The sequence below is a fragment of the Acanthaster planci genome, linkage group LG12, assembly GCF_054643075.1.
Source record: "Acanthaster planci isolate LZ-2023a linkage group LG12, COTS_SCS, whole genome shotgun sequence".
Lineage (NCBI taxonomy): Eukaryota > Metazoa > Echinodermata > Asteroidea > Valvatida > Acanthasteridae > Acanthaster > Acanthaster planci.
The window spans coordinates 14,149,283-14,161,690 of NC_141788.1; the positions used below are offsets into that span (position 1 = coordinate 14,149,283).

Sequence of the window (12,408 nt, forward strand, 5' to 3'; positions counted from 1 at the left end):
GCCATATGACTCTTTTCAGCGGTCGATGCTCATGATATTGATGTACGGTGTCTAGGTATGACCTAGTCGTTGGCAGTCTGAAAAATTCTTCACAATCTGCTTTCATCTTTTGCTCACCACAAAAGGGTGATTCAATAGCCCACCCCCCAAAAAAAATGTTTTCGAAAAAAGGGTTGTACTTGTACTTCTACAATGAATCATCAAAGACAAAACCTAGGCCGCTGATCAAAACCTCACAAATGCAGGAGTTTTTGTACACAAACCAATAACCCTAGGCTTTATTAGTGGAAAAACATCAAACTTTTATTAATGAATATGGAAAAACATGAATTCATCAGCATAGAAAATCCCAAAAATCTGCCCCCCCAAAAAAATTGAATAGTGAAAAACAAAAAGTCTGAAACTATTCAACTTTTAGTTGGACAAGAAAAGCACGTATTCCGTCCCTTCACTCCCCATGTAACAGCACTTCCTATCCGACCAATTTTTGAAACTCAAACACGATTTCCGATGTAGCGTGCAGTCTTGACCCTCTTCCCTGACTTTGTAGCTTTAAGCTCAACAAATTATCCTTTTTTTGCAAAGCAGCATCAAAACGTGCTACCGACCCATGCAAAAAAGCACACGAAGGCCTATTTTCATAGAGTTTGAACTCAACAATGGCGTACAAGCTCAATCGACATCAAGTTCTGCACCGTGAACGGAGACGATGCTACGATTTGGAACACCCCCTTGGCGTATGCATCAATTGTTCTGAATTTCAGAAAAGTTCGTTCCACAATTTGTGAATATGGCCTAGCGCTCGTTTCCCACGCGGTGAACGAAGATAAAGCAATGCAAATCCAGTCTTGGGCCAGGACTACAGGTATAGCTAAGTCACTAATTGGACATACCAATTGGCTCTCCTCCATGCACCTATGAACGGATTACGTCTAATTGAAAAGTACAACACACCACACAATTTTCGTAAAAATCTTTGAAATGTGTGTCACGTGACTTACATACAACACCGCATAATTACAAGTCTTGTAATTGTTGCGGCCGTCATGCGCATTATACACCTTAATTAATTCTTCTGACAAAATGCACATTAATAAGTCAAATACCTAACTGCTGATAACCCTAAGAAAATAGCCCACTACTTGGCCTTTGATGAGGTTGTTGAATTTGTTCTTTCTTAAAAAAATAAATAACCAACTGCACATGGTCTACGAAGCTTGATGGTGTTACATGTAGGCGGTCTGTGGTGATTCTGTTGGGCACGATCGGTCCATCTGCGAGGTCAGTCGATCTCCCGATCGGGTTGCCCTTTTTCGGTCCTGTTGGAAATCTCGGACTTTGATTCCCCTTTTCACAACAGTCTTTCAAAATTGTGAATTAGAATAAGGAAATCAGCTCGAATATGCTAGAATTATCGACTAATGCCGCGCAAGATCGATGGTCATGCAGATATAGACTGATCGCCGGGCCCAGTTCACAAAGAAACCAACAAGCCACTTTTCTCGACAACTATCCCTTTGACTTATGATACTGGACGAATGATTTCTTGAACGTAGTATTATTGGGTTGTCATCCAGATCACACCTCTTGATTAAAATGTCGCCTACGTGAACATGATTACAACCCAAAATGATGGTAACAAATCTTAAAATAATGCCAAAATTCAATGCACAGTCTTGTCAACAACAGATTCTTTCTTTCTATCTTTTGGAACTGTTTTTTCATTTTCCGGTCTCGAACAGAAAAATATTAGTATAAAGCAAAACATGAAGGGCTTGAATGCTTAAACAGTTTAAAGATGTTTATCTATCCTCGGTTTGGAAGTTAAAGGTTAATAAGCCTTTTGCAAGTTAAAAATTGAATAAATTTGGTACACTGTTTTCTTTAAGTCCACGCAAACATAACAATTTGAATTGCACCAATACGCTGTTTTCAATGGATAATAGAGGCACAAAGGAACCAGTCAATTCTAGAGATGATGGTCGCAATGCAAAAGCTTGCCCCGAATCACGAGGTATAGTAACAGTGTCTTTAGTCTGGAGAATTCGATTTGTTTTCATCACTGAAGCCTCCAAAGCAAATGCAATGTGATACTCAAAACGACTTTCATCCATGTAGTCAAGGAGTAACACTTAAGAAAGCCCTTGTCATGTGTTTCCGCTAGTGAATCACCCGTTCCAGTCCCTTTTATGCTCCCATTCAGCTGGATTCAAATGTCACAGATGGCAGATGTATGACCGAAGGTGTTGGGTGTAAGTCAACGACTTCCGCGTAAGTTGGTGTTTGTGAGAGGAACCTATGTCGCACACTGATCACTCAACACGTGAATAAGCACGTGTTTTCCTGGATGCAACTTCTGGTGGAAGATTCAACCGCACTCTTGGCACAGGAATGACCTCGTTCCTGTGTAAATAGGCACGTGCTTCCAGACAGCCTGTGACGTGGGACATTTCAGGGAACAAAAGATGCAAGAGGATCGTTTCAGGAGAACTGGATATAAGCCACTGTACATGTCATCTACATCTGTGGCGTCGTGTTCTATCTGATGAGTTAATGGGCCTGTTTCTTTCACAAGGATCTGGATCTCGATCAGCCATCTCAACGCTGGTTAGATCCACCATCAAGCAGCTCTGGTGTCAGTGGACCAACGCCACAATATGAAGCAACCATTCCCGCTGTACCAGACTTTGCAGAGGTAGATCCTTGAGTTGGACCCAGTCAAGAGTCTTGTTGAACTAAACTATTCGTGGAATTTGTGTGCCTGGAAGGTTTGGCATACCTTCTGATGCCCTACTGGAGATGTAGACACTCTATCATCTCTTCATTTTGTCGTGGGTGCACGTTTTGAGGTGGTTTTTGAAATCTGTGTACGACTGAAAACCTCTGTGACAACAAGCACACGAGAATGGACAAAGCACTGCATGAATGTGGTTAATATGGAACCTCTGCGCATTAGGACCACGAAAGTGTTTGTCGCATCTTTCGCAGTGCAGAGGATCTTTGGCTTCCGACGTTTTCATTGTTTCTTTACATCTTGACTGAGAGACAAGAGTTGCCTTCAAAGTAAGAAATTCAACATGGTAGCGTTTACGATGCCAATTTTGGTGTCTTTGTAACCTAATTCCGTCGCCGAACCGCCAACCACAAAAGAAACACACACGATACCTGCATTTGTATCGCAACCATCTTTTGGGATGTATGATAGATTCATTGCTGTTATGTCCGTCGGATGTACATTTTAGGAATCCCCTTTTCACCGAGGATGATGATTGGACAGAAGACCAACTGCCTGAGAAACCAGTCCCCTGTCGCTTTTCATCTTCTAGTCTGCACGATTTCTCATGCCTTGTCAAACTAGAGCTACAAGAGAACCGCGCTGCGCATCCCCTACAAGTGTACGGTTTCTCCTTTGTGTGGATGCGCTCGTGAATTTTGACGTATCCTCCACTAGAGAATCCCTTGTTGCAATATTTGCAGCGAAAGGGTTTCATACCATCGTGGGTCAGGCTGTGAAGCTTGAGCGAGTAATTCCGGGCGAAGCTCTTGCCACACGTGTCACACACATATGGTTTTTCTCCTGTGTGCGTCCGTTCGTGAATGACGCAGTCCTTTCGTGTCCAGAAACCCCAACCGCAGTAGACGCACTTGTGCGGCTTTGTCTGAAGGGCCTGGCTTTGAAATCGTCTAACCTCCAAGTGCGAGCCTGACTTCAAATTTTCTCGGAATAAGACACCGTTGTTTTTGCGTTGTGCGTCTCGCACAGAATCAGGGGAAGCAACGTCATACGTTTGATGAGGAAATGCGTGGCTCTTTCTGTGTTCTGTTAGACCTTTTTTGGAACTGAAGCATCGAGCACACTGTCGACACCTGTACTCTGTCTCGCTTGCGTGCATCATTAAATGCAACTTCAGAGCATAGCCATGAGAAAAGTTCTTGTGACAGACTCTGCACGTGACAACAGCATGTTTGGCTCTCCTTTGTTTACTCATTTTCGTCGATGGTGTAAACTTGAAATTTCTGAAACACTGTGCGTTTGTGTTTACTTCCTCCAAACCTTCAACTTCAACGTTGTGGAATGGGGAACGGTCGGCAGAAGTTTCTGCTGAACTAATAGGAAGCTTGGCAGCAGCAGGTTCATCGCTGGAAAGATCTTTATCCACAGTCATAGATGGAGTGGAGCCGAATTCTTCTTCACTGCGCGATTGGTGCCTAGCTCTAGGGCCCATATGCAAGTTTTCCAAGTGTGCTTTGAGTTTTCCTTTGGTCTTGAAGTTCTGAGAACACAAACTGCAAAAAAAGCCGCACGACTGTAGATGAAGTTGGAGTTGTTCTCTCTTGTTGAAAATTTCCTTGCAATTACTACAAGACAATCTGTTTCTCTTCTTATGAAGCGTTCTTCTCTGTCTGCATTGGTGACGTCTGAAGACGTCTGAATTGCTAAACTGCCACCCACAATAGGTACACTTGTATCGCCTTGTTCGTCTCTTTATTGAGGAATCACTGACGCAGCTAGAATTTGAAGAGGAAAACAGTTTTTCTGTCAATGCTACTCCAGGTTCCTGGTGATTGAAAGAGAAAGGTTCTGTGGGAACGTGGCGGTGCTCCACATCAGTGTTCTCTCCGAGATCTCTATTTCCTTCTGCAGAGGTGTGTGCCATCGAATAAGTCCTAAACCTACGATTGAAGGATCTGTACTCTTCTACAGCCTCGTCATAGAGAGAGGCTGTTGTCCGGTCAACTTGCTGGTCTCGTCGGGACAAAAATCTCACGATTGCGTCCTCCGGATTTGCTTGGTCAGAGATCACGTTGGTTCGCTGGTGCTTCGATGATTTAGGATTACTTAGGGCAGCAAGTGCTTGCTTATCCCCAAAGAATTTTGATGCTAATACCCTGACGACCTCAACATGGTCACTTCGGATATGCCTCTCCAGATCGTCTACTCCCTCGTGTGTCGTTTTGCAAAGACAGCAAGCGTGACGCGCGATCCAGGGGTGGTGTTGTTTCTGATGCAAAAGAAGACCACTTATGTGTCGGAAAGACTGTTTACAGTTCGCACAGACAATGGGTTTCTCCTCTGAATGGGTCAGCATGTGCTTCTTGAGTGAATACGGGCGGGACAGTTTCTTCCCGCAAACTTTGCACGAATACGGTTTGAAACCTGTGTGCGTGTTTTCGTGTTGGCGCCAGTCTTTCTTATCCCGGAATCTCTTGGTGCAGTGAGTGCAGTTGTACCGCACAGGACCTCTGTGTATGTGTTGTGCAACCCTGACAACTCCATGTGTCGCTTGGTACTGCATAATATCGCTCCTTTGTGTCACATCCGTTCTCCGTGCAACATGGCTATTTTCTCCCGAGTGCCAGTCGAGATGAATTTCGCCTCTTGTTTTCAGGTCGAATCCATTGGGATAAAACTTGGTAAACAACTCTGGATTTCCGCACTGGTGAGCCTGTACATGCCTGGCTAAGACACTTCCCTGATTAAAGACACATAGGCAAATTTTACACTGGTATTTGTTGTTTTTAGCGTGGGTCAGCTCGTGCGACCTTTGTCCACTACGATCTCGGAATGTGGAGCGGCAGTACAAGCAGGCGTACGGTTTGATGCCCGTATGACCCATCATGTGCACTTTCAGCGAGTACAGACGGGATAGCCTCTTCCCACAGACACTGCACTCGTACGGTTTGAAACCAGTGTGGGTGTTCTCGTGTTGGCGGCAGTCTTTCTTATCGTGAAACGCTTTGTTGCAGTACTGGCACACGAATCTTGGTTCTCGCCAACATTTTCGCCCGGAGATGAGCTCGTTGTACTTTCTGATCAAGATTTTTCGATCACTGTCTTGTAGTTCCCCAGACGAGCAAGTTGAGTTTGACTTAGGTTGATTGGTGTCTTGTGACTGTAAATATTTAAGATCGGGTCCGCGAGGAAATTCACTTATAGATGTTGTAGAGCTGACCTGATGACTTTTTTCTAATGGATAAGCAGAGATCTCATGTGCCCCTTTAGACGAAATTTCTTGAGTAGGAATAGCAAGGTCAGACCGTGCGGGTGAATGGCTAACAGGATGAGACGCGACCTTCACATTGGCACCTTTATTCGTGGCACTATAGCACCTAGCAAACGTAACGGGATCGCTGTTGAGATGTTCCCGCTGGTGATCTCTGAAATCGGCTATGCGTTTGAAGCTTTTTGGGCACATACTGCATTTGTGCCTGTGCACCTTGGTGTGCACCTGCTCGTGCAGCCGCAGGCTGCTGGCACATGTGAAACTTTTATCGCAGTGCTGGCAACGGTAAGGTCTCTCGCCTGTGTGAGATCTCAGGTGAAGCTTTAGAGTGTAGGTACGAGAGAAACTCTTGTCACATTTTGTGCAGCGATACGGCTTAAAGCCCGTGTGCGTCCATTCGTGCTGCTTCTTGTCTTTCTTATCCCAAAATCCCCATCCGCAAAACTGGCAGGTGAAGCGAATCCCTCGCTTTCCACCACCAAGAGGTTTCGCGGAGAAGTTGTCAACTTGCTTGTTGTTTTCATTCCCTGCAGTTCCCTTCATGTCTGATGTACTGCTAGTATCTATAGTTTTAAGCTTTTCCGAAGGCCCACTAGCAGGTGGGGACGAAATTGATGACTGGGTTGGGACGGTTAAGTCAGCATGAGATTCAGATGACGCCCTATCATGGTGACTAATTTTTTTACTCTGGGTTGTTTCAACTTTCAGCGTGGAAGTTTCAGTTTCCGTCGGTTCTTTTTGGACGTACTTAAGGTGCGTAAGGTTATGGTTTCTGGTTCCAAAGCCCCTCGAGCATTTGTCGCCCGTGGAAGTTTTATCCCGTCGGTCATGCGTTCTTTTGTGCTGGGTGAGCGAGTAAGCCCGCGAGAATCGCTTGTCGCATTCCGAGCATGCGTACGGCTTCTCTCCTGTGTGGGTCCGTACGTGGTGTATCATGTCCTTCTTCAAGATAAACCGCCAGCCGCAGTATTCACATGCAAAGGGTTTGAGCACCATCTCAGGCTGCCGAAAGGCTGTCGTCTCTGTGCCAAGATAAGCTTGAATTCCGCCACTTCCACAACTTTTGGACGAACGCTGTTTGCTACGTACGTGCTCATGCCATCTCTCATGATCTTTTTTATACTGGTCACTTTGAAACTCAAAGCCACACTCCTTGCATCTAGAGATTTTCAACGAGCCCGCGTCAACGGCAATCTCTTCCGCGAGAATGTCATCATTTTCTGTCCCCGAAACTGGGTCGTTGATGGTATGGGTGCTTTTGAAAAAGAAAGCCATTGCTAGGAAGTCTCTCTGGTACCGTATCTTCGAAAAAGTTCGTCTTGTGCGGGATCAGGTCAGGAATTAACAGCAGGATTTCATACACACTGCAATATCCTACAAAGGAATAGGGACACGAAACAAGATATGGCATCAGACACAAAATGAGGTATTAGATTGGTATGATAATTTGAAAAAAAACACGGTAGATTACGTTGGTGGATAAAAGCCATTTATCAATTAAAAAAGTAACTCAATAAAAAAATCGAATTCCAACGAACCTTGTTTTCACTATAAATCCAGATACTGCGAAAGAATCACCTCAGTTTCGTCTGATGCATTCATCTGGGAAAAACGAAAATTGGGAGATGTAGCAATATTAAAATTCAACACTTTTTTAAACTGACAAGACACCGGTAAATCTAACTTTGCATGCCCTTTTCACATGTCGCCTTGCAGATTGAATCCGTTTCCAGGGCATAAGGGATCCATGATGTGAATTTTACTTGCAAACACATTCCTTTGCAAATTTATCCTTGCCTTAAATGTAAAAACCTATGTGTTTCATGTGTTTTTCGTGACTCTCACTGAAAAGCACACTCTTTCCAAAAGTTTACAATTTTTCATGCTTTACCTGACAAATGGAAGCGTTGTTGTGGTGAAGTAATTATGGGAGGGCACTGTTCAAGTGTGAAGTCATCATTTGCTCAAAAAAATCAAAACATACAACAACGGATCACCAAAGTAAAATAAATTGTTAACAGCAATGTACAAAATATATCTCGCAACGTTTAGGGCAGAGATTGCTATAATTCAGAGGTTTCTGCCTTAATTGACACCTCATTTTTACTCATAAGCAAGCAATAATATACACAAGCATAAAATGCCCTTAAGTGGCACTAAAAACTATAGGGTTAAGTATTACAGAAGGACGACGGTCAACTTGGTTTTTTGTTTGCACGGATACACTCATTTGCAACAGCTCCTAAATGATTCATTTTGAAGTGATTAACTGTACATGTTCATACTACGTTTCGGCACTGTAGCCTATAATCACTGTTTAAATTCTGAAAGCAGATGCCTCTGGGCATAGACACACTACAGCAGGCCACTTTTAAACTGACCAGCTAAAAAAAATTAATAAATGATACAGGATGACACACACATAAATCAGACTTGAGGGTTGGCCCCATAAATTTTTACTCTTTTTCAAAAAATTGTTGTGGAAATAAAAATGTTCTCTTGATTTCCTAGGTTAAGTCGGGTAACCGTTTTTTTAATCAAGTCCAAAAGCTGGGACAGTATTTGTTTCACCGAAAAATTGACGCAAAGAACATTGAAGCACTAAGCCAAGAAACCCAAGTTAACGAACATGACTGTAAACGATTAAAGAGTTTAATAAAATGCATGTTTAATTGCCTTTTAAAGAGCCCCCATTTGCTGCTGGTAAACTGTATCAAAAAGTAAACAGTTTAAATTGTCAATGCTTTTCCTGATAGCTGACGGCACCGTTAGTGTCATGTCATCCTCGGAGGACTTTGCTAAGTTTAGAAGCTTTCTGTTAAAATGGCGAGCCCATGAAAATGCACTTTGAAAATGAGAAAGCGTTGTTCATCGACATTTATTTCACAATAAATCACCGAAAAGAAATCAAAATACCAAATATCACAGATTCTTAAAACATTTTGTGCTGAAAAAAGTTGTGTAACACTGAAGATTCTATCCAGATTAACCTAGTTTGCTCATGAATAAGGAATTCGCATAAGTAACAACTATATGCCCTTAGGGTAATTCCAGAAATTAGGGGTCGATTTTTTACGTGTCCCAGTCACATCTGACATGTGATTTTGTAAGGTTCAGAACACATTTTCTAATTTCCAAGAATGATGAATTAATGCAAATTATTTGCCAAACAAATAGTAGGCCTAATAGTTTGAATCAATTCCGTTGATATTTCCATGTAAAAATACAATGGCCAGATGTAACAGGGACACAAAAATGTCACACTTTTGGACCCCTAATTTCTGGAATTACCCCCTTACAATAGACACAACAAATTGAAACGGAGATTAAATGGGAGTTCTAATATTGCATTAAAAAGTTTACATCAGTGGACGGGGAATTTCTATCTCTGCAATTTTTAAAAATAAATTCTTTTTCTCACGTCCAAAGTAATCGGGCATCGAAATCCCAAACTGGTACCAGAAAAAAATACAACATGGAAACCACATAACACTAAATAGCCTCGGCTACATGTATGTTAAAGCTTTATGTCATGGTGTTGCATAGTTTAAATGCAAGTAGTGATGACCAACGGTATCAGTGCACGGCACGCACGAAGGAATTTGATGTACAAACATCTTAAGTACCAACTGCTTTATCAAAACAGCAAACCAGTCTCGCTGTTTGGGTGCACGTCAATATCTTGACAATGATTTTATAATAAATTTGTCCAAAACATATTGCAAAATGCAGTCCAAATTTCAAAATAATAAAACTTACATCATGTACATGTATGTACATTGTGTATCTGGCCTGGAATGAAAATCCGGGAATGCGACAATTTCAAGTTAAACTCAATGTTAACTGGTTTTAATCCTTCGGATATTACCTTTGGTAGATGCAGTCCTGGTCTTGCACAATTTATAGGATTGCCATTGAAATTCGCCCATTTAGTGGTGGAGTTTACAGTTAGGTTACCTTTAATAAGGTACCGTGACCTGCCCTGCCAAACAATGGTGACCTACAGTGAGGCTGCAGTGTAACGCAATACGTGACCCCTGGTCGAGCTCGACAACCCAACTACTATTTAGAACACACCTGGGGTAATCTGTCATGGGTCATCTCGAGCATGCTGACCATAGGCCTACCACAGTACCAATCACGTACGCATGCATCGTAATTTCCTTTCTGTGTATGTGTACATGTACATGTACGTACATGTATACTAGGTACACGAACATGTACGTGTGCACTGCGTTCTAGCTCTCCTGAACGATGCGATTGTACATGTACGTTGGGGGTGTTTACCTACTAAGGCCAATCATGGAGAAAGGACTCAAACATCCAACCACTGCGGTGCGACTGTTGCCCATGAACTTGTCAGCGCAAGAATGGGCACAAATTCCACGACAGATAATTGATGATGACAGTTGCAAAACGATGTCATGGATAATACTCTAATTGATGAGATGTACACGTCTATGGATCCTCAAAAATTAATCCTCTAAGTACTAAAGTAGGCCTACGTTGTTGATGTGCGTAGCCTCGGTCACAAATCTGCCCGGGCCGTTTAACAAAGACATGCCCGGGACATTGCGCATGTGCCCTCCATGCGTTGAAACAGCTAGACGCTTTCCAGCCGTCAATGGGCTTTAGATAAAAGGGCATTATGGTACAAAGGCAAAACTGAACAAACGGCCGCAATCGCGCTGGTTGAAGAATGATACACACTATGATAATGATCTATATGATTGCGCCCGGTAAGTCACGTGACTTATTGTGCGTATCAAACAGCAACAAGTATAGTGTCCTCCCACAGCAACGTGTGCTTTAAATGCTGTTCACCTGATATAATACCGATTGTCGGTATCGGTAGTCTGACTATACTGTACAGACCATCAGTTTTATTTCTGGTAATATGGGCGATTCACAATAGTGCGCCTCCAAGAGTTTGAAACGCGTTGGCCAATCATGATGCGCGAACTCTGTCGACCCAATGCGCGGTTTGAAAAGGTCGACACATATCGCGCATTTTGATTGGCCAACGCGTTTCATACTCTTGGAGGCGCACTATTGTGACTCGCTCGTATTGACACTTATGACACACTTTGCTGTGGAAGGACGCCATGTTTGTTGATGTCTGATACCAACAATAGGCCACACGACTTTGCGGGTGTAATCGGTCCATTGAAAGGTATCGCTGATGGCAGATCACAGTTCAGAAACATCATTTCATATCAAACTGTAAGGCACACAAGTTCAATGGTCTCAAAGAAATGTCCTGTAAGTTTGCATTTTCCGCATAAATTTCTTGAAGAAGCACCCGGGGTGTAGACATTCGAGGGGGGTAGCGAAAGTAAATAGAGCCTGAAAGCTGACACCTGATGGCGCGCTTCCGGAACCCTTGGATAGGAAAAATAACGTGCAGAAATTTTAGAATTTGTAATATTTTTTCGTTTAGTTACTTCTTAAAAACTCTACTCTTAAAAAGGCATTTTGTAAAATATTTGCTAGCATATCAATTTATGGAATCTGAAAAATGACCTGACCTAAAAGAAAACTATCATGCCAAAAATTGACCTATCACTTCCGAAAATCCAAGATACATGAAGAAAAGTGCAATTCGTTGGTCTCGTACGCAAATGAACTGTTACGGAATTATGGTTTACGATAGTCTTTCTGTAAAAGCCAAACTAAAAATAGACCAAAATATCTTAAGGGTTTGAAATTCATACGGGAATAAACATAAGGCAATGGCGTGCTTTTACGAAAGATTTTAATGTATGATCTAACCTTAACTAACAAGAACTGCGTCATGTCAACTCAATCTGGAACCCATGGACTGCAGATAGGTAAATCTTTGCAACGTTGTACAATCTCGTTTCCGCGTTTCCGAGACCAAGGAACGATACTGCCGGAAGCGAAAGGTCGTTAATGAAATTCGTTTTTTAACCATCTCCAGGTGACTTTTTCTAAATATTACTTGAAGAGGACAAAGGGAAATTTGCGACAGTTAGAAATCATTCGTCCAAAATTTATAGGATGTGATAGGACGGCCCATGTAAAATCCCCATAGGCGCACGGCGCGAGGGTTCCGGAAGCTCGCTGCGTGAACTTTTACTTTCTGGCTCTATTAATTTGTGGCCAAGACTATGTACAAAATATCAAAGGGGTTGGGCTCTTACCTTTGTTGGGGGTCCCTCCCCCGTCGTAGTTATGAAACTGGTTAGCACCCTTTGTCCTGGTTCCTGCCTCCGTATATTTCGAAGTAGGTTCATATTTCGCGCAAAAGCGAACACAAACGCGAATTTGTGACGTCTTATCAAATATTCGCGTAGCGAATTCGCAAAAGTTAATTTCCCTGGAAATCTTTTGTGACGTCAAATCGCTTTTCGCATTCACCTGCAGTATAAACTGGCCTTTC

The 12,408-nt window shown here is 42.7% G+C and overlaps 1 protein-coding gene across 2 annotated transcripts; it reads right to left on the reverse strand.

The window, feature by feature from the left end:
• Positions 1–262: 262 nt before the first annotated feature.
• Positions 263–10,543, reverse strand: LOC110987266 (uncharacterized). 2 transcript variants are annotated; one of them, XM_087144481.1, is made up of 4 exons: positions 10,293–10,543; positions 7,897–7,968; positions 7,544–7,607; positions 263–7,379 (listed from the first exon to the last, which is right to left on the reverse strand). In XM_087144481.1, the coding sequence occupies exon 4, from the start codon at positions 7,278–7,280 to the stop codon at positions 2,814–2,816; it is 4,467 nt and encodes a 1,488-aa protein (XP_087000607.1). In that variant the 5' UTR covers positions 7,281–7,379; positions 7,544–7,607; positions 7,897–7,968; positions 10,293–10,543; the 3' UTR covers positions 263–2,813. The 2 variants fall into 2 exon arrangements, with proteins under 2 accessions (XP_087000607.1, XP_022105539.2); XM_022249847.2 differs by lacking the exon at positions 7,897–7,968.
• Between the last annotated feature and the right edge of the window lie 1,865 nt (positions 10,544–12,408).